Below are 22,411 nucleotides of genomic sequence, written 5' to 3' on the forward strand. Positions count from 1 at the left end.
GGGGCTGGGGCTAAAAAGGGCTGGGCTTGTTTGTTTGTACTTCACCTTGGTTTGCCGGAGGATGCTGAGCGATCGCGGTAGTAGCTTGCGCAGCACGTGTCTCGGCCATGTGTCCCCCCGCCACGTGCCGCTTCACACGCATGGCTCCACACGCGTGCGCCTCCGCACGGCTTTGCCGCCGGCTGCCACCCGTGTGCAGGTGCGGCTGTACGGCGCTTGCTTCCTGCACACGCTGTTGAACAGCTCGGGGCTGCCGCTGGTGTCCAGGCCGCAGGACGCCTGTGTGCTGGTGCCGTCGCTGGACGCCAACTGCGCCTTCAACACATGCGACGAGACGAAGCTAACGCAGCTGGGGGCGGCGCTGGCGGCGCTGCCGCACTGGGACGGCGGCCGCAACCATTTGGTTTTTAACTACAACAACGGTAGGGCACTGACGACAGGGATGTGGGGTGTGTGAGGGCATTCAGCGGCGCATGGAGTGATAGAAGGTCTGGCCTTGATTGGCAATGCAGTTCTTCGCTACTTTGGTGCAGTGGATCAGACTCGTCGTGTAGCGACATTTGATAGGATTATGTGTGCCCCATGCTGCGCAGATTGGGAGCACGCGCGCTTTTCTGTAGGCCAGGCGATTGTGGCGCGGGCGTCTTGGGTCAAGAACACCTATCGCCGCGGGTTTGGTGCGTACCGTGGGTGCCACTGCAGCGCATGCGGCATGGGCGGCTCCTCTCGTGGCATGCTGGTAACATGTGATCCTCACCGTTGCTACAAGGCGCACCATACGGCCACACCTGCCACTATAATAATAGTTGCCATTGTTATCCATGGCCCCTTGCCCCGCCGGCCCTTGTAGACATACAGCTGCCGCTGACCCGGCCCAAAATCACGCCGCCGGACGTCTGGGTGCTGGCGTGGGGCGAAGAGCTGCTGCAGGCTGACCGCAGGGCCGGCGCCGGAGGCAGCAGCAGCGGCAGCAGCATCTTGAGCCCATGGCAGAAGCTGGAGCTGCCTCAGCCACCGGCCGCCGGCACAGACGCATCCAGCGCCTCCGCAGCTGGCAATGCAAGCCAGGGTGTCGGAGCCCAGCCTCGCCGGTGGCTGCAGGGTATGGTGGAGGCCCCAGACGCAGCCGCTGGCGCTTGGGGCGAGGACACGGAGGCTCTGGGTGGGCGACTGTGGAGCTGGGACAGCAAGCTACTGCCAGCGGCACAGCAGCCACAGCACGGGGCGCAGGTGCTACAGCCGCAGCTGCAGCTTGAGCCGCGGCGGCGGCTCCAGGCTGCATCTGCGGCAGTACGGCAGCGAAACGAAGCCCGGGTCAGCAGCCCGCATGCTCGTCACCTGTCCTGGTGGTTCTGGCCCTGGGACCGCAAGAGCACTGGCGGCAGGAGTGGCGGCGACACGGTTCGGGGGGGCGCCAGCTTCAATGACACGCACCTGACGGGCCCGCTGCGTCACGACCTCCTGCTGTACTTCAACGGCTGCCTGCTGCCGCGCTGGTACGACTGTGACGCGACGCGGCCGCGGCTCTTCGACATCCTCAACGCCCAACTGCCACCCGCGCGGCCCCATCTGCGCCGCGGCGTGGTGCTGCAGGCGCGCTGCTGTGGCGACCACTCGGCCGGCCCGGCGGCCGCGCACTGCGGCGGCTGCGTTGACAACCGGCGGTCGGGCCCCCGTGGCGGCATGGACAGCTGCACCGCTGCCTGGCCGGACGTGGGCTTCCAGGAGGGCATGCGGAGGGCCCAATTCGCGCTGTCGCCGCGGGGATGCGGTTCGCAGTCCTACCGGCTCCTGGAGGGCGCGGGGCTGGGAACGGTGCCGGTGCACGTGGGCGATTCCACCGTACTCCCCTTTGATGGGGAGGCGGGGCTGGGCAGGCTGTGGGCCGCGTGCGTAGTGGATGTGAAGTTGGAGGAGGTGAAGAAGGGGCAGCTGCTGCCGCGGCTGCGGCGGCTGGAGGAGGAGGGGGGCGGTGAGGGGTACGTGGCACGGCAGGCTGCATGCGCGCGTCTGGCGGCGTTGCGCAGTTGGGAGGTGCGGGTGGTGGCGCTGCAGGCCGTGTGCACGCTGGCGCTAAGGGTGGAGGCCCAGTTCGCGGCAGGTGCCGGCGCCGGTGCGAGAGCTGGGGGTGCGGGTGCGGGTGCGGGTGTGGGTGCGGGTGCGGGTGCGGGTGATGGGCGCGTGCCGGATCAGATGCGGCAGCTTTGCGCCTCCGTGGGCGCAGTGCCATAGTAATTTTGCTGTTCGTAGTTTCAGCAAAATGGGCAGAGCGCTTGCGGCAGTGGGCATGCTGGCTGCATTGACATAAGTCTGGTGGTAACTATGATGCAATGGGCAGAACAAATGATACGCGCAGCGGTGAAGTAAAAGGGAATCGTGCAGGGCAACATGTCGCTACTGCCGGAAGGGGTTTCAAGTGCCCCGTTGTTTCAATGCACAGCGTTGCGTGGTGTTTTGTGTGCAGTTATGCACGCGCAGGAATGACGATGCTATGAACTTGACTTAAGCCATTGAATACGCTCTGTTTGGGCTGGCACGACGATGGGCTGGCAGCCTGGCACGACCATTGGGGATTCGTGTTGATATGCGGGTGAGGATGTACACGGATTGGTGGTGCGTCGCGATAGCAATGAAATAGCACTGAAGCAAGCGACAGTGGCGGCCGGGGCCGGTCTCCGGTGGTCCGGTGCGTGGACGGCTGTGGTGGTCGAACCTGAATGAACAGGCACTTGCAGTTTAGGCCTGGGGCTCTCGCGCCGACAAACCTTGGGGCTGGGGCTCTCATGCTGTCGCGCCCAAATTGGGGCTCTCACGCAACAGGGGCGCACGCATCCATCGAAGTGCGGAGGCATGCGGACGCTGAGCGCGGCGGAGGAGACTTTCTGCGCACGCCAACAATCCAGGGGCGCTCGTCCAGTCTCGCCTCCTCTACTTACAGCGGCATGCACAAGGCTCCCTAAACGGGTACGGTGTCTCGCCAGTTGACCAGCCCGTCCGTATGGCCTCCTCCTTGGTGCTAGCTTGCCGCCATAGGTTGCCACTCCCTAGTCCTCACACTTATCCTCCACAAACTGGCCCACATCACGTGATCGCGGTCTGCGGCACGGTCTGCGGCCTAGAGCTCCTCCTGCATTCTGGAATGTGGGCAATGTGCATACTGGCGCTGAGTGTAAAGGCAGATTTCGCGGCAATTGCTGGGGCTGGGGTGACGGGTGCGAGTGCCGGGGGAGGCGCGCTGCACCGCAGCGCGCGTGCGTAAGGGGGTTGGGATGCCCGTGCGTGGGTACGGGTTACGCGTGGATGGTACGCGCGTGCCGGCATAGCATCAATGGGCCCCTGCAGCTGCGCCTGCTTGCTTTCACACCTGATTAAAGTTCCCTGCATACGCTGCAAACACCACCAAACCGAACAGTCAATCGACGTCCCCCGACATGTGGGGTCGAACCTTTCCTGAGTGAGCCTTGATAGAACGATACTGACACGAAACGCTACCTCTTCGCTGACCTGTTTGACAACCCCTGAGAGCACGCAACGCTTTGCCTAGAGAGCAAAATGGCCACTCCGAACTCGGGCCCAGTGTGCTCATGACAAGCGAGCTAGCTCTGGACGCTGGACCAAGATGGGATGCAGTAGCTCAAAGCCAAGCTATGAGACGCAGGACTCGGGTGTACACGAGCTCGCGAACGCCGATGATGCCCACAAGTCCGAGGCGCTTAAGGCCGAGGCATTGCGCACGGCTGATGAAATGTTTGAAGCGACAAAGGGCAGGCAAGTGCGGCGACGACCACCCAGGTGTACACAGAATGTCACAGCGTGTTTCTGCCTTCCCAGACAGTGCTCTGGTGTACTCCGTAAGCTGTCCTTGTACCTGCATTGTGTCAACCTACCATTGGGACGTCCTTACAGGCGCTTCCATGAAAACTACACGCGTCTGACCCTGACCAGCTATGGAGCAAGCTGCAAAGTGCTCACGGCTTATCATCGTGTTACCAACAAAAAGGTGGCTGTGAAAACGATTCCCAAGGTGCGCGGGACCGGTGTGTACGCGAGCTGCGGCCGAAAACCCTACGCCGCAAAACCACCCTTTCCTAAGCAGAGCCATAATCGCGGCTGATAAGAGTTATGTCCGTCGGCACCCGAGGGTTCCCGCGGCGAAAGGCGTGGCCGTGGGGTTCAGGGGTGGGGGCGTGGGGCGTCGGGGTGTGGAAGGGGTTGGGTGTGTGTGTGTGGGGGGGGGGGGCGTCCGATGCTGCCGGCGCCTGCATTTGTAATACGTGACCCCGGTGTACGCCCCGATGTCTTCATTTGGGCTGTTACAGAGCCGCAAGCAGCTGGAGAAGCAACGGGCAAAGGTGAAGCTGGAAATCGGCACGTTCCGGTTGGTTGAGGACCACCCGAACGCAGTGCGCGTCCTTGAGGTCTTCGAGGGCGCGGAGTGCTACTACATTTGCATGGAGTGCTGTGAAGGTGGGGGCGGAGCGGCACAGAGGCATGGGGTGGGGGCGGGGAGGGTGGGGCAGGCAGGGGTCGCGGGCGGAGCGGGCAGGGAACTGGATCGGCGCACGTATGGGAACGCAGCAAGCTTGTGAAATGATGGGATGGGAGGGGCAAGGACGCCGAGCAGTGAGAGTGAAAAGGTTCAAGCGAGCGGGGCCACTGAGTGGGATTATCGTATGGTACCTGGGCACTGTTGTGAGGCACTTGGCGTGTAACAGTGCACGAGGGTGCCATGCACTGATGCAAGGAACGGCCTCTGCCGCTCGCATCTCGCCACTGCCAACGCAGGCGGGGAGCTGTTTGACCACATCAGTAAGAAGCAGGTGCGGGTGCGGGCGTAAGGCGATGGAGATGCAGGTCGTGGGTGCAGTTGAAGATGCTGGTAGAGCTGCTGGTGCTGCTGTCAGGCGCGGGCCGGGTGGTGCTGTTTGGTGATGGGAGTGATCCTGGAGCTCCAGCAGGCTCGCGACCTGATGGTGGCGGACATGGTCGCTCTGTAGCTCTGTAGCTTCAACGTGTCGAGCCAGTTTGGATTCCGAGCCTGCTGCACACCCGACACTTGTGCACCTGCATGCCGGATTGCCGGCATTGCCTTGCCGCGACTGCACGTCACCGCCCTGTCCTGTTGGATCCCCGCGTCAACCCACAGGCGTCCTTCACGGAGCGCCAGGCGGCGCACCTGCTCCGCGGCCTCATGCTGTTCCTGGCGCACATGCACGGCAAGGGCATTGCGCACCTGGTGGGTCCTGCCGCATATCGGCATGTGGCGGACACGGGGTAGGGGCCGCACGGGCGTCAGCCACGGGGCCGCCGCTGCTGCTGAGCAGTGAGCAGGCAGGCTGAGTGGGGCTTCGGGCGGTGGTGGCGCGCGAGAATCCAAAGGAGCTGGGGCTGGGGCGGGTTGAGGGTGGCCGCGGTGTCCAGGATGGGGCAGGTTGGGTCAGGGGGGCGTTGTGGGGCATAGCGCAGCAGGCAGCAGGCAGGCATGGCGAGCAGTGGCCGGGGCCGGGGCAGTGACCCCCAGGGAGCCCTGGCAGGGGGCGACTCGGCGTGACAGCAGGCTAGGACTGTAGGAGGGCCGTTTTGTGGACTCAACACGTGGGTATTGACCCCGGGATCTTTTGATGGTATGGTCACAACCCGAAACTCCCCACTGCCCACTCGCCGCACCGCCACCATCCCCGTCACGCCCGCAGGACATCAAGCCCGAGAACATCATGTTTGACAGCGAGGGCGCCAACGGGGTGCTCAAGGTGCTGGACTTCGGGTCCTCGGCGTTCGTGCAGCCCAACGAGACGGTGAGGAGGGCGCGGGGAGGGTTGGGGCACGGGGATGTGGGGATGTGGGGCAGCAGAGGCGGTGTGTAGTCCGTTTCCGTCAGGTCGTCGGGGCGGGCATGCCTACTGCGCTCAGCAGGACAAGACACACAGCGCGGAGGTCCAGGATGGGGCGCGGCAGGCACATGCGATGACTCCAAACGCTAGCCGGCGCTCCGCCATCTCTTCTTGCGACCACGTCACCATGTGCCATCCCTCCTCTCGCTTACTGCCATCCATCCATCCCGCCGGCTGCCCGCCAACCCGCCAACAGGTTCGCAACGCCTTCGGCACGGTGCGCTACGCCTCGCCCGAGATGGCCAACGACGTGTGCGGCCAGAAGGCGGACATATGGTCTGTGGGGGTGGTCATGTACATCCTGCTGTCGGGCCGCGCGCCCTTCCTCAAGTCCAACGACGTGGACACGCTCAATCTGATCAAGAGCGGCCCGCGGGTCAAGTTCGCGGGCGAGCGCTGGGCGGGCATCTCACAGGTGCGAGGGTGCGGGGCCGGGGTGTGGAGGGGCAGGGGTAGAGGGGCGGCGGAAGGAGGCGGCAGCGGAAGGAGGCGTGGTGGGAGGCCAAGCGACAAGACGAGGGAAATGTATATACGGCTCATTCGATTCGCCGCTACTTGGGCGGCGGGTGGTCGAACTGGCAGGGAGGTGGGTTTAGGAAGTGCGTGGGAGGAGAGCGCGCGGTGCGCCGCTCCAGCGAGTCCTGGCATCTGCACCGGCCTCCTCCCTCCATCTCCACCGTCAAGCTCCACTTGGTACCGCCGTCTCCGTGCTGCGCCTCTGACTCTTTGCCCCCCCCCCCACCCCCCCACCCCCCCACCCCCCCACCCCCGTCCACCACTTCCTTAACTAATCATGAATGTAACCCCCACCCCCCCACCCCCCCACCCCCCCCACACCCTCTGTGTACGGCCCCTGCGCCCAGGCGGCCAAGGACTGCATCAAGGCGCTGCTGGAGCCCAACCCGCGGCTGCGGCCCTCCGCCGTGACCGTGCTCAACATGCCCTGGCTCAAGCAACAGGTGAGCGCACACCTCCCCGCACCTCGCGATACCGCCACGTCGCCATGACTCACCATCACCTTCCCACAGCTTCCCACAGTCGCCCAAGTGCCGCCGCTTGACACCTAGTACAGCCCGCGCTCCCACTTCCACCACCACCACCACCCGCACGCACACGCTCACACACCGCCCGGCCCCGCCCCTTTGCCCCCTCCTGCCGCTCAGGCCCCCGAGACCATCATCGTGCCCGACACGCTGCGGCACCTGCGCGCCTTCGCCAACCAGTCGCGCATCCGGCGCCTGCTGCTGGGGCTGATGGCGGACCAGCTGGTGGGCAGCGGCGCCAACCAGCTGCTGGGGCAGTTCTACACGCTGGACAAGGACTTCAGCGGCACGCTGGAGGTGTCGGAGCTGGTCAAGGCGGCCAAGGAGGTGAGGAGGGAAAAGTAGGGGAGAGGCACAGGGAGTGGAGACGGTGGTGGGGGTGGGGGGAGGTTGCCGCGTTATGTTGACGGTAATACGGGTGGGGCTGGTGGACGGATGCTTTCAGTAGGGGTGCCGCTGCCGGTGGCGGCACCAGGGGTTTGCGCGGAAAGAGGACAGGCTTGCTAACCCCCATGCGCCCCTCCCCGGTTGCTGTGCCCCGAGATTGTCTGCCGTCCGCCTTAACTAATCATGTATGTACCCCCCCCCCCCGGGACTCGTCAGGCCATTCCCGATCTGTCGGAGCACGAGATCAACCGCATGTTCGAGGCCCTGGACGTGGACCGCACCGGCACCGTGGACATCAAAGAGTTCTTCGCCGGCCTCATCCAGACCATAGACGAGGAGAAGCAGACGCTGGTGGCGCAGAAGAGCTTTACCATGCTGGACAAGTGAGCGGGGGAGGCCCAGAGGGAGGGGGGGGGCTCGGGGGAGCGGCGGGCGCGACATACGGGTAAACGGCACACGGGCAGGGTAAACGGCACGCCGGCAGCGAGAAGCCCGCGTGCCTAGCCAGTCTTGCCCAGGCGGGATCGAGCAACCTAATGCTTGCACCCGTATGCACCTGGCCCGGTCCCTTATGCACCTTGCCCCGCCGCCTCCTCCGCGCCTGCGCCCTCCGCACGCGCTTCCCTCCTAGGCGCGGCGCGGGCTTCGTGACCAAGGAGGCCTTCATGGAGGTGCTGCTGGAGCGCGCGCAGGCGGGCACACTCAAGACCCTGGCGCCCAAGGCCGAGCAGACCGGCCGCCCGGGCCCCCAGTCCATGGACGGCAGCGTGGCCAGCAGCCACGCGCCCGTGACGCACGGCCGCACCTCGGGTGAGGAGCTCTGGGGGCGCCGGATACGGCGGACACACCGTAGTGGTGGTGGTGGTGCTCGCGGCATGACGTGGCCTGGGAGCAGCGCTCTGGGGCACTGCATCGACCCCAAACGCGCCCACGCACATTCACCCACAAGCCACTGCTTCGGCCCTCCTCATGCCGGCCCACTCCCAAGCATGCAGCAAGCACCCCTGCGCCAGCCCCGCACCTCCCGCTTTCTCACCCCTTCTGCTCCCCTGCCTTGTTCAGGTGCGGACGGCGGCGAGGCGCGTGTGCTTCTGGACCCGGGCCTGGTGTCGGAGCTGGAGCAGGAGTTCGCCAACCTGGACGCCAACGGCGACGGCGTGCTCAGCTTCGAGGAGTTCAAGGCCATCCTGGGCATCCAGTCCACACCCGAGGGACTGCAGCTCACACAGTGCGTACGGATTTGGGATTGGGGTTTGCGGGCATACGATATCGGCCATCGGCCTCGCCACCTCGGTTCCGGCTGACGCCCATCCCGTTGCCACCTCCCTGCCCGCCTGCCTCTCTTGTGTACTCCCCTTGCACCCCACAGGCCGCAGCTGCCCGCGGCGCCCTCCATTGCGGAAAACATGGAGACGCTGGCGCAGACGCTGCGCACCCGCACCCGCAGCCACAGCGCGCTGGACGAGGCGCGGGCCACCTCGGGCAGCAACACGCGCACCTCCCTCCGCGGCGCACACCGCCACTCCAACAGCGGCGGCCCCAGCTCCACAGGCGCGCTGGGCCCCGGCGCCGGCGGCGCCTCCGCCACCTCGGCGCAGCGGCGCCACAGCAGCACCAGCCGCGATGCCCCGCAGGGTCGCAGCAGTGCCTCCGGCACACCGCTGCCCGGCGGCATCGCCTCCGCCACCAGCCAGAGCGGCGGCGGCGCGAAGCGGCGCTCGCACACCGGCAGCAGCGGGCTGCGGCTGGGCGGCGGCGGCGGCATGTCGCCCATGATGCACGTGGCGGGTCTGCAGGAGGGCGAGGAGGGGGAGGAGGGGGAGGAGGTGGGCGGCGGGCTGCCGGTGGCGGTGCTGAGCGGCATTGCGGGCATGGACCGCGCCGCCATCGACCTGGAGCAGCCGCTGGACATGGAGACACGCGACCTGCTGCAGCTGCTGGCGCCGGCAAAGAGGACGCCCAGGTGAGAGCGACCCTGTCACCAAGCGACCCTGTCACCAAGCGGCCGGACAAACCCCAGTGTAGGCGACGGCGCAAGGCACGGTGCCAGCATCATGGGTGTCTACCTGGGGTCACGGTCCCCGGCTTACACGCTGCTGAGCTCTGAATATATGTTTGTACCTCGGTGAGGAGGCGCTGCTTGTCTGCTGCCTGCCGCCAAGCCTGCGCCCGCATCTTTCGCCATCCATTCTGCGCGCGCAGCTCCGCTGCCTACGGGACAACGCGCGGCGCCAGTGGCGGCCTGGGCGGCGGCGGTGGGGAGCCAGGCTCTGCCCGCACGCCCTCCGTGCGCGACATCCACAGCCAGACAGTGGCGGCGCTGCTGCAGCGCGCCGCCTCCATCAACGCCTCACACGGCGCCTCCATGACAGCCGCATCTGTCGCCGCCCTCAACAAGCAGCCCTCGGTGCGGAACCACGCCAGCGGCGGCGGCGGCGGCAACGGCGCCGCTGCCGGCCACGCGCCGCACCTGGGCTCGCTGCCACCTCTCCCTAGCGGCGCCAGCTACCACGAGGGCGGCCAGATCGCGGCGGCGGCGCGGGCGGCGCTGGCGGCGGCGGAGGTGGCGGCGGCAGCCGGCCCGGTCGTGGAGGCGGAGCTGTCTGACTATTACCGAGCCGAGCCCACGACGCCGGCGGCGGTGCTGCTGACCGCCAGCGCCGCCGTCTCCACCAGCGGCATCATGTCTGGGCCCAGCGCACAGGTGCTCGCGGGGCTGGGCGGCAGCGGCGCGGTGGGCTACGGCGCCTCGCCGTCGCAGTCGCCCCGCACCTCGCAGCACAGGGTGCGGATGCCAGTGCCCCCGCCGGCGCCGCCGGGCGCGGTGCCGGGCGCGCTGGACGCGGCCGCGGCGGTGGCGGCGGCGGCGCGGGATGCGGCGGCGGCGGGAGCGGCGCACGCGCCGCTGCTGGCGGGGGTGACGAGCAGCTCGGATGAGGACGCCGACGGGCGGTTGCGACTCGGCAGTGGGGGCGGCGGCAAGCTGGCCGCGCGCGCGCCGACCAACGGAGGCAGCAGCTCGAGGGGCAGCAGCCCGTCAGGACTGGGTGCGGGGCTGTGAGTCGTGTAGATGCGGAGCCGGGCAGATGCCAGGCCGGCTGCTGTCGGTGCGTGTGGAGTTTGGCGGTGTCGCTGTCTGCGTGCTGCGGCCGGATGACGACTTGCAGTTGGACCCACTTGACGCACATGCCCTTCCCTTGCCTGCCGGCGCGTGGCTTGGTGTCATTGCCGGGGTGCACGGACGTGTGTGTGCGCGTGTGTGTGCATCTACGTGAACGGCCGCTGCAACGCGGGAGCTGCACGCGATTGCCGTGAGGGCTTGGGATGGTGGGCATTTGATACTGCATGCGCATGCGTGTCTGTGTGTGTAATTACTTGAATGCAGACGCAGTGTTTGTGCAGTCGGACAGAGCTGTCGTCCGGTCAGCGTGCTCACCAGGCATACACCAATTGAGCGCCTTGACAGGAAGCATATTGCGGGGACTCCTGACTGGCGGGCTTAGCGCCAGGGGTACTCGGCGCTCTCAGTCATGTTGACGAGGGGTGACGGGAGGATGCCTGCATCACATTTGCAGGCCGCGGGTGGGTGACACACGCAGGCTCCTCCAACTGCGAGGCGTGTTAACCTGTGCTGTCCGCGAATGCGTGGACGGAGGGCTGACGTGGCCACTGCCGCCGACCTGTGGACTGCACGTTCCGGACCTCGACACATTACCACACAACACAACACATACCCACCGAGGCCAGGGGATATCAGCCCTGGCTTAGCTACTTCTAATGGCGCTACGGCGGAGAGGAGGGCAGCTGAGGCCCTGGGCAGGGATTGCATCTTCTAGTCGGGGCCACGATGTGATGACGATCTGGATGTTTAGTCCCTGGTCTCGCCGAACACCCATTGCCGGGGTAAAATCATGGCATTTTTGCGCCGCTGGCGTTGTGGGATAGGAGGCGGTTCAGGCCCTTCTTGACCCGGCCGTGTGCCTGCCCCTGGAAGCTGATAGCCATGGTTTTGGATTGGAATGTGCGCTGTGCAAAGAAGGGCGCGATGGGACAGGGAAGAGGGGGGGGTTGACGGCGTAGTAGGATGGGGTAGATGTCTGCTTGGTGGCATTTAGCATTCGCTGTACTCGGAATGCGGAGAAACACTGTGTAAAACATAGAGTGCAAGCCCACTCCGCCGTCCGCTCTGGTCTACGTACGCATTCGTTCCCACCACACTCGTCATTAATAGAGTGCCCATTACAGCTCACCCACGCCAGCGGACTGTCACTGTCCAGCTGAACAGGGGTATCACAGGCTCTGTCGCACTCGCCGCGTTCCAACACGAAGCAACCAGGTGTTTGGGATAGCCCTGGCACAGACTATGGCCGGAGCGGTGTCAGCGGACTCACGCTGAACAAACCGCAGGTCTGACAAGCTCCTCGCTCGCGGGCCTAGGCCGGACGGGATAGTTTGCAATGAGGAACCGCTGCCTCTCTTCCTTCTCCATCTACAGCTCCGCCTCCATCATCCGACACCACCGCCACCTTGCCGCCAGCGCATTGGGCTAGCTTGAGGCACAAGCTGCCCGCGCCCAGTCATCCTGTGCTTGGTACGACGCTATAAATGCGACCTTATAGCACAAGCAGGGGCATGGCGTATTGGCGTTCGCCACAGCAGTGGTGGTGCAGCCCCTGTGGCCGCCCACGTGACACCTTGCGTGACACGAGTAACAGTCTCACACGTAGCTCTTTCCACGTTTCCATTCTAAATTTCGTACCAAGTCGAGAGACGGTTGCGTCGCGGCTGTAAGCCGTCCTTGCATCACCGCACATCCATTCCAAAGGCAAGGGCACGGCAGGAGAGGTGCTCCCCTGGGGCACGCCAAGCGAGAGATTTTCATGGGCACCCGCCATCCGCCCCCACGGCCCAAATGATGATCACCACAAAGTTTCATCAAAATGATGTTGCGCCTCGCGCCGATGAGCAGGTATGGCACCAGCATTCCGATGGCCACCACCGCGCACTTGCAGCCTAGCGTACTCTCAAGACCCACAGCGCCACAGCCGCACTTGTCCAGTATACTTCACCTACTGCATGCATGCATCAATTGGCTTGATACATAGATAAGGATGCTTTTAAAGATCCAAAAGTACATGTACTGCACGGCAGGCGGTACACGGCACGGTGAAAGGAAGGGTCCCAGGCCGCAAGCAATTGCCCTGCTACCGCAAACAGCTACCAATGCTTCCGACTCTGATTCTCAGTACCACGTTACCACTCTTTAGCTAGCCGTGTCCACATAACCGCACTGTTTGCGTCACGCAAGCTGGCCAATGGATGCGGATGTTACAGAGGGGACAGTCCCAGCACCCGAAGACGCCGAGCCATCACATGCTATCAGGGCCCAACTTGACTCCACCAACCCCAACTTTGCTGCAAACCCTCCCGCGGGCAAAGTCCGTGTGACTCCGCGCACAGTGAGTCCTAGCCAAGCCTCAACCCGCCAGAGCCCCACCGCTGTGCCTCAGCGCCACAAGCCTAGGCACAGGAGTGCCGGGAAACGTCTAGGCCACAGGACACACGCACAGCGCACGCACTAACCAGGGCGCAAGCGTCCAGGTACTAGAACGGTCACCCACACGTGCATCCTTCCCACACACAGAGCCACCAACCACGCACAACCTCTCACGGCGAGGGGGGCGGGGAATCAGCGTCATACGGCAAGCGCAAAACCATGCCGTCACCAACAGCCCGAGATATGAAGGGATGCGCAAACGGCACAGCGTCCCAACCCTTTGGCCAGATACCCAAAGTCACAAACGTCTGGAGACGACCCCAGAAGTCAGCTACGACGGCAAGTCCAATGCTCAGCACCCGGGCCGACGGCAGCTTCGCTCGCGCCGCCAACCCGGCCATAACCACACGCTGCCGACCAAAGTCCAGGGCAGACATAGCAGCGAGACACACCACATCCCACACAGGTGGCGCAATCCCCGCAGGCGGGCGCACTAACCACAACTCCTCACGAGAGAAGGCACTTAGAGCCTCCTCCGGCAGGAAACCCATAGCCATCCCCATACTTTCCCGAAGTGACAGCGCAACAGTGCAGTCCCAAAACCAGTGACGCCGGTCCCCACCCTGCATGTCAACCCCACACGCCCAACACGGGTCAACAGTAACGCCTCGCGCCCGCTCGCTAGCATGCCGTGGAAACGCCCAGCAAGCGTTGGCGGCCACACGCCACAGTGCTTCCTTATGATGATTCTCCCATTTCAGCGACCACAAGCGGGCCAAGGTGCACACGAAGGCCCCCGCCGCCAGGGCAGCCCCCACCCCCGACACACCCGCATCGCACAAGAGGGGGAACCCCCAAGTCGCTTGCTGCAGCTTTAATCATCCGCGTAAACATAAATAAAACGGGTACCCGGGTCAATGCATGGGAGGCCTGGCTTATGGGCTACCCTACGTCTCTCCTTCCCTCAAAAGCACTGCATCCAGCAGCATTCACTCTGCAGATGCCCCACGCATGCACTGATACCGAAGATGCTTGACATGCACTACCTCTAGTGCTGAAGATGCGCACCGTAATCTGATATCGACAGCCAAAGCCACGCTCATTCCTGCAATATGCAGTGATTGTATTCACATGCAATTCTGCATGCATTGCCGCAACCTCCCGCCCACGCCACGCCACGCCACGTCACCCCTGGTCCCACCCGCACCTGGTCCACCGCCCCACGCATGATGAGGTACAGCAGGTAGCCGGCGTCGCTGCGCCGAACCTGTAAGATAAAAGAAGGGGATAGTAGCCGCCCATCAAAGACGGAGTGAATGGGGTGGGCATGGGCGATAGGAACACACGGACATTTGCCACCCGCGATAGGAACACACGGACATTCGCCACCCAACACGTCATGCTGCGTTATCAACACCCTTGGGCTTCCTATGAACATTCGATATCTCACATGCGCCTTGCTGGTGAGCAAATGCGACGAGCCGCCGACGTTGCTGCCCGTGTGCTGCAGCGCCGGCGCGCCAGCGGAGCCCCCACGGCGTGGCGACGCCGGGCTTCAGGCGTCCCAGACTCCCCTGTGACTCCTCCCGCCAACACCCCGCCGCTGCCCGTGGCGTGTCGACGCTCGGGGATATTGCGCTGCAAAGGAAAGCCACGGCTTATGTCATTTATGCAACAGGCGCAATCAACTGGGCTTGTTTGGCTGTTTGCGACTGGGGAATGTACTGTCGGCCTGCAACGCCGCACGAACGGCTCTCGCCTCGTTTATTGATTATAAAATTAGTAAACAGGATGTTGTGACCCAGTCGACGCGTGAAACCTCACGCATGGCGAAACGGGGAGTGCATTCTTCGCCTCGGCCCGTCTGCCACAAAGCCATCAATTTTCCATAACATTGTAACAGACTTACAGTATACTGTAACAATTGACGCTCCAGCACTCCAAGCAACATCCTCAAGTTAGAACTTGCACAAACCTTCTGCGTCTTGAAAGCGAGTTTCATAGCCTCCAGCATTTCGCGTGTTAGCTACTCATGCTTGCTGTATAAACGGAATCCTGGTTTTGCTCCATTGGTAAAACTTTGGCGGCCACGAGAGCCTCTGAGTCTGAGCGCTTGCGGACACCTGTGGCTTGAGAAAACGGCCTGGAATGAAGCTGTGAGTATATGCAGGGGTAGTAAGTGCAGGTCTTGGTCTTGGCCTTGAAAGCGTGCCCTTGACGACTTTTCCCCGGACAACTCCCGCATCCCACGCGCGCTTCCTGCAGCTTGCAGCCAAATGTGTCCACAGTGTGCAACAGTGAAGTGCTCCAGGTAATGCATTGCGCGGGGCAGTATGCTAAGTGTTGTTCTGCGTCTTGCTGTGGGCTGTGGGGCATGTGTGCGGGAGCGGCGGGGCGGGGGGGGGGGCTCCACTCGGAGGTTGTACTATGCTTCCCAGTGATGCGCAGTTGTAGCTCTATGAGGTAGGATACTGGGGACATCAACAGCGCGTTCAGCCTTTACTGAGCCACCAGCCGTGGGGGCTGGGCTACGTAGGTGGTTTCCCCGTCAGGTTGCATGTGCCCACATCATGCAACGCGGCAGGCAGCGAACCTGACGCTGCGGTGTCTCCGCTTGCCAGGCTATCATAGCGCCGCACCTCAGGCCTAACAAGCTACTGCTACTGCTTCCACGCTACCCACAGGTCCTGACGGAACGGGGGGCGGGGAGAGGCCGGGCCCTCCCCTCAGAACGGATGGTGAGAGCCGGCACAGCTTGCGGTTTTCATTAACGGAATGGCAAGCGGCGGTTGTGCCGCGTAGCATGTGACACAACGCGAAATGGTGCCGAGCTGTACATTGGTAAACAGGTCCAATTGCGTGCCCGGCTGCCCGCGCTGGCAATCTGGAGCGCTCATTACGCAGAAGTATTAAGACCGGGCGTGCTCCGGTGTGCCCCTATCAATACTACACAATTCACAGGCATTCCAGTACCTTTCTTCGCAGCCGGTGCTGCCGCTGAGCTCGGAGCAGCTGCAGCAGTTTTTTGATGCGCTGCAGGTACGGCTGACTGACTTGTGGGGACTGGGTACGGGGAGGTACTGGGAGAAACTTGGTTAAAGTTGGGATGGGGCGCAAGGGCATGTGGGCGGGTGCACTCGGCAGAGCGAGAGACCAGCGTGAGCGGGCTCAGACCTGCTTCAAAGAGCCAAGGTGACAGGCGGTTTGTGGCCAAGGATTTGAAAACTTCACAGCCATAGCCCATAGCTTATGGTGGGAAGCCATGGATTGGGGTTGCTGGTGGCCATTCGCTGCATGCCAGCGCGCCCGTCGGTGCAGCGCTGGAGGGAGTCAGGGTTCAGTCCGCGACGCATTTGGTGCTAGGCGCCCCGGGACGTCTGCTGCCCATACACGGCTGCTGACCACACCGCTCTCTGGACCCGGTTCGGCCTTTCTTGCCTGCACTCCCTACGCCTACCCCTCGTCAACTACGCTATCACCCCTGCCATGCCATGCCCTGGCATCCGTGCCTCACTCCTTCGTACCCTCCACTCTCACGCCCACTCACCACCGCAGGCCTACCGCCTCACGCGCAGCGAGCTGCTGCAGCTGGCGAACCTGGCGCCGCGCACCCCCGTGGAGGTTCACCTGGTGGTGGCGGACTGCGAGGCGCGCCTGGGGGAGGCGGGCGTGGAGGCAGTGCTGGCGGCGGTGGAGGCACGCATTGCCCGGCCGGTGGAGGAGGATGAGCAGGAGCAGGGAGCGGGCGCGGCAGGGGAAGGGGAAGGGGAAGGAGGGGAGGGCGGCGAGGAGGAAGACGCATGAGGTGACGGCGAGCACGTGGAGGAGGCAAGGGTTGGTTGGGTTGGTGGGCACTTCCCGGAACCGACCGATAGTCGACTACCGTATTAGCAAGGGTGGGGTGCAGGGCGGAGGGTGGGGGTGGTAGCGTGTGGGGAGATGTGGATTGTGACGAGCGAGGCTTAACGTGTGCGGCTTGGTGCGGGGCGGGTAGGGCAGAGTGGCCACGTATGGTTCCAGAGGTCAGAGGGATGTAGACAACGAGTTCCGTTTGGGGCCGCTATGGAACCAGGAGCAGGCAGTGTGATAGGCCTTGAAGCACGAGTTGGGATACAGGCCGTCTGAGATATGGGCGTGGAATCATCCCTGCACACGGACGGTTTACCGTGCAATCTTACGGCTTACGACAGGGCGGACAAGGACACAGGGTAGCATGTTTGCGTGGCAGACACGTCAGTGCGCGGGCCAGAGGAAAGCGGCTCATGGATGGTGGCGGCGCTTAGCTCTGGGCGGTACTCGCATGGGGATTTTGCTCCTAGAACTAGAAGTTGCCTGAGCCATAATGCGTTGTTGTGTGCGGCGCCCTACCATTGGGGACTCGACCTGCTGACCTGGGTGTGGACCAAGTGGGACAAGTGGTGTGGGAACAGAGTGACTGCCTGGAAACTTAGCAGAGGTATTATATCATCTAGGTAACACTTCGTCCATTATTTCCAATCCAGATGCACGACCCAATCACGAATAAAGTGCCCGTCCGTCACACACATCCACACCCGGTAAACCTGCACTCATGCAAAACTACAGACGAGCTACTCATATTCTTAAGCCTAAAATATTGTATCCGTTGCCGATGCATTTAAGACTCGCGTGTTGCGACAGTAAAACAGTTGGCTGGAATGGTCTCTGCAAGGAGGCCTAGGCCGAAGAGTCTGTGGTAGGTAGTATAACGACTGAACACTCGGACCTTACTAGGCAAATTAAAGGGCGGTCGACGGTCGGCGAGCTCCAGCGCAGATTGCAGCAGTGAGCGCTCGGCGCAACTAGTTGTCAGGCTTCCGTGCACTGTCAACCTGGTTGTGTGTATAGAGCAGCTCGGATGCCGGCGTGGTAGTTCCTAAGGCTGGTTCTACAGTCGGGCCCGGGCAAGGTGAGGCTCGCGTCGTTGGTCTATGATGGCCGCTTAACATGCATGCTCAGCGCGGATCTCTACGCAATACCTCAATTATCACGGCTTCAGTGCGAACGAAGGGGTGCAATTCTCGGGCAATCTTCACTCACTGGTTTTGAACGGGCGCTGGTCGCTTCACTCATTAGAACAAATACCAAGGACAAAGCTGTCCGGTAGCTGAGCTGCGCTTGATGCTCGGTACGTGTGTCGCTGGCCGTGTGTCGCTGGCCGTGTCCGCTCTTGTGTCCGCTTGCCTGATTGTCGCTGACGGGAAAACTTCTTGCATGGAAGGTATCCAGGTTCGAATGCATCACGGTCACAGCTGCACGGCTGAGGGACGCGCCGGTAGCCGGACGAACAGCGGCGCCGCAGTTTCGCGGTCGGGCGGAGTTCTGTCACCCCACATAGGCTTCCTGCCTGTGACTCGCGGCGCCGACCCCTGTGACGGTGTCCCTGCCGCAGCAGACACGACGCAGGGCGATCAGCGCCGATGGCACAACGCTGGCGCGGCGGCGGTCGCGTGTGTTGACGGCACGGACGCCGGTGGCAGCCGCAGCCGCATGCTACTGCCTGGCCCGCTGGGCCGGGTTGCAACAGCCGAATTGCTGGCCCTCATAGGGTCTCTGCCCGGGGGCGTGTCTGGGACCAGCGATGGCGCCTGCTATCGTGCCCATTCAGCAACCACGCACCCGGGACACACAGCGCAGCCACGCGGTGCTATGCCCCACTCGCACCAGTTTCCCAGCAGCCTTGGGTGCGCAGTGGCGGCGGGTGCGGTCGGTGATCAAGAGCTGCCCGCGTCGCCATGCGGCAAGCGGTGCGTGTCGTTTGAACTGCTGCTGGGGCGCACGTGTGTTTGGCTTGTGCGGCGGTGACTGCCACTGTGAACATAACCGATGCCTGGTATGCCGACTAGGGCACATTGCCAACTGTGGAGCGGTCATGTGCCCGCATCAAGGATTGATAATGATCTTGCGTGTGTACACGCAGACCGCGGAGCGAGGGCGACGCGACCGCGGGGTGCTTTGCACCTCGGCAGCGGTCCCAGTGGCAAGAAACACCGCCGCTGCATGAGCCGCTCAGGTGCTCCCATCCCGCCCAGTTCTGTACTGTAGCCAACGCTGACCAGCAGCGGTGGGAATGGCCGGCGGGCATGGGGCACAAGCAATCGCCGCAGCAAGTCCGCCACCAGCCGTCCTTGCCGCTAGCACAGGCAGCGGCAGACAGCCCGTGTGGCAGTGGCGGCAGCTCGCGCATGCACTACTCGCCGCCGGCCGCACGCGGTGGCGTGGCACGGACACCAAGCGCTCCGAGTGACCCGCTGTTGCAGTTCTCGCCTGAGGCCACCGCCGTGCAAAACCGGCCGCGTCTGCGCCCTCAGCAGCAGGAGCTGTGGGGTGGGTCGCCGAGTCACGACGGGTCACCGCGGGCGGCAGCAGCAGCAGCAGCAGCTGCCAGCGGCAGGTTGCAGGCGCACGGCTTTGCAGGTGGCGTGGGCGCATCGTGCAGACAGCATGCGGCGGCGGCGGCAGACACGCCCGCCGGCCGCAGCGGGTGCGGCTCTGCAGCATCCCACGCCAACATTGCATCAGTAGAAGCGCGGGCCGATAGCAACATTAGCGGGGCGGTAACAAGCTGGGGTGCCGCCGCCACCAGTAGCGGCCGCCCCTGCTGGAGCCAGCAGGGTGTCCACGACCCGCCGAGTCCTCACCACAGCTTTCATGCGGATGTGCCACACGTGGCTGGCGGTGCAGCGTTCCACCGGCGGTCCCAAGATCACCAGCACCAGGGACATCATCACCAGCACCACCGCCAGCAGAGGCAGCATGAGCTTGGACTGCACCCCAGCAGCCGTGAACAGACACGGGGACGCCTGTCGCCAGCAGAAACTATTGCTGCTGGTACTTCTGCCGGCTTAAGCTGCCCACCGGCCGCAGCTGCATTGCCGTCGCCGCCATGGCCGATGGGCGCTGCAAGCGCCGCGCTGCCGGCAGTGGAGCTGCTGCTTCAGAGCAAGGGCACGGTGTCTCGCAAGCCGTTCGAGAACCAGGAGCAGGTGAGGTAGGGCGCATGCTCCGCAGGCGGCTTTGTGCGTTGTCGCGCGCGCGTGTGCTGCCGGCAGTTATGCTTCCTTGAGCTTTAGTAAACTGCTGTTCCCTAACCTCCGCTGCAGTCGCCGCGGCCACCGCCACCGCAGCAGCAGCGCGATCATCATCTACCGCAGCGGCAACAGCTGCGGCTGATGCGAGAGGATAGGGCGGTACACTGTGGCAGTGGCAAGGGTCTGTACATGCTCGCGGCCCCGGCCACATCAAAGCTGGGGGTGGTGGAGCAACATCAGCGGTCGGAGGAGCGGGAGGTGGCGCGGCCGCCGGCCCCTGTAGCGAAAGACACTAACGCAACGGCGCCGAGGTTGCCTCAGTCTGGTTATGGCAGAGAGGAAGCTGAAGGACCGCAGCTGCAGCCGTGCTCAGAGGATGGGCCCGCCGGGCCACAGGTCACCACAAAAGAGGATGCGCTGCGCGCCCTCATGGCCGCCCTCGCCGCCAGCGCTGAAGCGTTGAAGGCTTCGCCGCCACCACCGCCTGACCTCGCGGAAGTGGAGACAAGGTGTGCGACCTCTCGGCGGCCGCCCCCAGCTGCAGCGGCACCGCAACCGCAACAGCCGCTGCAGCAGCAGGCGGCCGCGGCCGATCTGCTGCCGCCGCCGAAGCGGCGGCGCTCCCCCTCCCTTTCGGCCACCACTGGCGGCACCTCGCCTTCCACTACTGCGACCACCTGCGTCACAGCCACAGCCTCCCTCGAGGCAAACGCGCTCTCTTCGCTGCCGGCGCCGCCGCCGGCGCCGCGGCCCGCAAGCGCCGCGAGTGTCGAGGTCCTGAGCTCAATGGATCTGCTACGCCGGTCGCGCGAGCAGCGCAAGGCGCAGCTGACAGCCGCAAACAATGAGGCGAAGCTGCAACACGCCGCATGCTATGGGTACGTCCGTGCCGTTGCGGCGGCGGGGATGGCTGCCCCCTTGGGGCCTCCACGTACGCAAGCTGCAGGGCCGGCAGCACACGTTGCGCCAGCAGCGGGTCCGGCGGCACATCACGCAATGGGCACTGGTCGCCAGCAGGGCTGGTGTGCCTCTCCGCAAAGCAGCAGGGACATGTCTCCACCGCGGCAGCAGCCGCGGTCGGTCCTGCCACCAGCACCAGCGTCGCCGCCGCAGGGGCAGCCGTAGCCGGCGCTGCCGTGGTGTCATCGGGCCGCGCATGCTGCCCCTGCGGCTGGGGTCGGGCGGAGCAGCACTGTCCCGCCGGCTCCCCACCACGGCGCTGCGGAGCTCAGTGGCCTGGCCGCCGGCGTGATCGCCGGCCGCCACGCACTGCAGCGCTTCCTGGACCGGCAGCAGGAGCAGCAGCAGCAGCAGCTGTAGCAGCTGCTGCATAACAGTGTGGGCACCGCGATGGGGCGGGTGTTGCTGCATTTGTTATCGGGCTGCGTGAATGGCAGCCAGCCAGGGCGGCACCGGCGAGGGCGGCAGCGGCAACGGAGCAGTAATAGGGCTACCGATGACACAGCCTACTCCGCGTACGCCGCCGCCTACAACTACAAGAAGGTGTGAGGGGTGACACCAAGTAACGCAAGAAATGATCATGAACAATGTGGCTGGGGGAACCAAGATGCAACGGGTACGGTGCAACGGGTAACCTTTTTTGCTGGGCCGGCGGGGGTTGCACACGCGCATCTTAGGTCGCGTCTGTGATAGCAGGAGCAGTCGTGTGCTTTTAAGATATGCCCTCTGATGGGCTGCGCTGATGAAGAGCCTATCTAACATGTTCCTTATCGTGAACATTGTGATCCTTCGCACGAGGGGCGTTATCTGTGTTTGAGTGCGTAGTTACCTCCGCGCATGGATCCTGCATTTTTTGTACTTACTGCTGGCCAGACCTGGATGCACTGCATTTGTATCCGGGTCCCCCTGGGTGGATGGGGGAATAAGTCTTGCCGAGGTGCATCCGTGGCTGTCCGTGGCAACTTGCAACCTGTATCCGGGACCCAAATGGATGGGACTCTCCGGAGTTAGCTTTCAAGGCCGCTTGTCCTTATGCTTGACCATTCCCATGCATGCATGCGGTGATGCGGGTCAACACGTGTCGCAGCTTTCCAGCAGCATTAGGGTGCGGTTACATAGTGCTGGCATCTACAGGGAATGCATGCAGACGCAGACCCCTGCTGAAAACGCAGCGGCCTGGGAAAATTGTGCGGGAAGTTGTGACACTACATGAACATGCCCCGCTGTTCGTGGCAGCGGCTGGACGCCTGGCACCCCCCTGCCAATTACACTTCGTGCCCTGCTTCGTGCATCACCAGCATGCGCCTGGTCAAGGCTATTCACCGTTTGAACGATGTTGATTGCAAGCACAGGAGGTTGCCAGCACGGGTTGCCAGTGTGTGTGCCGTGAGGCTTTCGGGAACCTTTGTGCGCCCCGCCCCACCTAGCCCCACAAGGGCCTGCCCCCATAGCTAGAGCGAGGCTAGCGCGTTGCAGTTTGTTACTGAAAGTGACATTGGCTAGGGGGCCCCGGATGTGCCTTAGCATAACGCCGCCATGTGCGCCGGTTCCGGTCTGTGATACATGTAAGCATACTTCAGCTGC

At 63.8% G+C, this 22,411-nt stretch overlaps 4 protein-coding genes across 5 annotated transcripts; all 4 read left to right on the forward strand.

Annotated features, from left to right (window-relative positions):
* On the forward strand, positions 1–2,752 carry CHLRE_13g564450v5 (uncharacterized protein). Its single transcript, XM_043069234.1, has 3 exons — positions 1–422; positions 594–677; positions 851–2,752. Exons 1-3 carry the CDS (start codon positions 62–64, stop codon positions 2,230–2,232), a joined length of 1,827 nt encoding a protein of 608 aa, XP_042917209.1. The 5' UTR covers positions 1–61; the 3' UTR covers positions 2,233–2,752.
* Positions 2,753–3,360: 608 nt separating this feature from the next.
* CHLRE_13g564500v5 (uncharacterized protein) lies at positions 3,361–11,486 on the forward strand. Its single transcript, XM_043069235.1, has 14 exons — positions 3,361–3,768; positions 3,907–4,024; positions 4,320–4,467; positions 4,786–4,820; positions 5,147–5,236; positions 5,694–5,795; positions 6,088–6,306; positions 6,755–6,850; positions 7,055–7,261; positions 7,538–7,704; positions 7,953–8,131; positions 8,384–8,549; positions 8,691–9,284; positions 9,524–11,486. Exons 1-14 carry the CDS (start codon positions 3,620–3,622, stop codon positions 10,380–10,382), a joined length of 3,129 nt encoding a protein of 1,042 aa, XP_042917210.1. The 5' UTR covers positions 3,361–3,619; the 3' UTR covers positions 10,383–11,486.
* A 3,224-nt stretch (positions 11,487–14,710) lies between these two features.
* On the forward strand, positions 14,711–17,302 carry CHLRE_13g564550v5 (uncharacterized protein). Its single transcript, XM_001693365.2, has 5 exons — positions 14,711–14,974; positions 15,084–15,129; positions 15,503–15,556; positions 15,780–15,857; positions 16,374–17,302. The coding sequence occupies exons 3-5, from the start codon at positions 15,554–15,556 to the stop codon at positions 16,620–16,622; spliced, it is 330 nt and encodes a 109-aa protein (XP_001693417.2). The 5' UTR covers positions 14,711–14,974; positions 15,084–15,129; positions 15,503–15,553; the 3' UTR covers positions 16,623–17,302.
* A 128-nt stretch (positions 17,303–17,430) lies between these two features.
* CHLRE_13g564583v5 (uncharacterized protein) lies at positions 17,431–22,408 on the forward strand. Of its 2 annotated transcripts, XM_043069237.1 has the most exons (4): positions 17,431–17,745; positions 18,058–18,583; positions 18,757–19,822; positions 19,940–22,408. In XM_043069237.1, the coding sequence occupies exons 2-4, from the start codon at positions 18,072–18,074 to the stop codon at positions 20,990–20,992; spliced, it is 2,631 nt and encodes an 876-aa protein (XP_042917211.1). In that variant the 5' UTR covers positions 17,431–17,745; positions 18,058–18,071; the 3' UTR covers positions 20,993–22,408. The 2 variants fall into 2 exon arrangements, with proteins under 2 accessions (XP_042917211.1, XP_042917212.1); XM_043069236.1 differs by having other exon boundaries at positions 17,431–18,583.
* Positions 22,409–22,411: the final 3 nt, after the last annotated feature.

Source organism: Chlamydomonas reinhardtii, chromosome 13, assembly GCF_000002595.2.
Source record: "Chlamydomonas reinhardtii strain CC-503 cw92 mt+ chromosome 13, whole genome shotgun sequence".
NCBI lineage: Eukaryota > Viridiplantae > Chlorophyta > Chlorophyceae > Chlamydomonadales > Chlamydomonadaceae > Chlamydomonas > Chlamydomonas reinhardtii.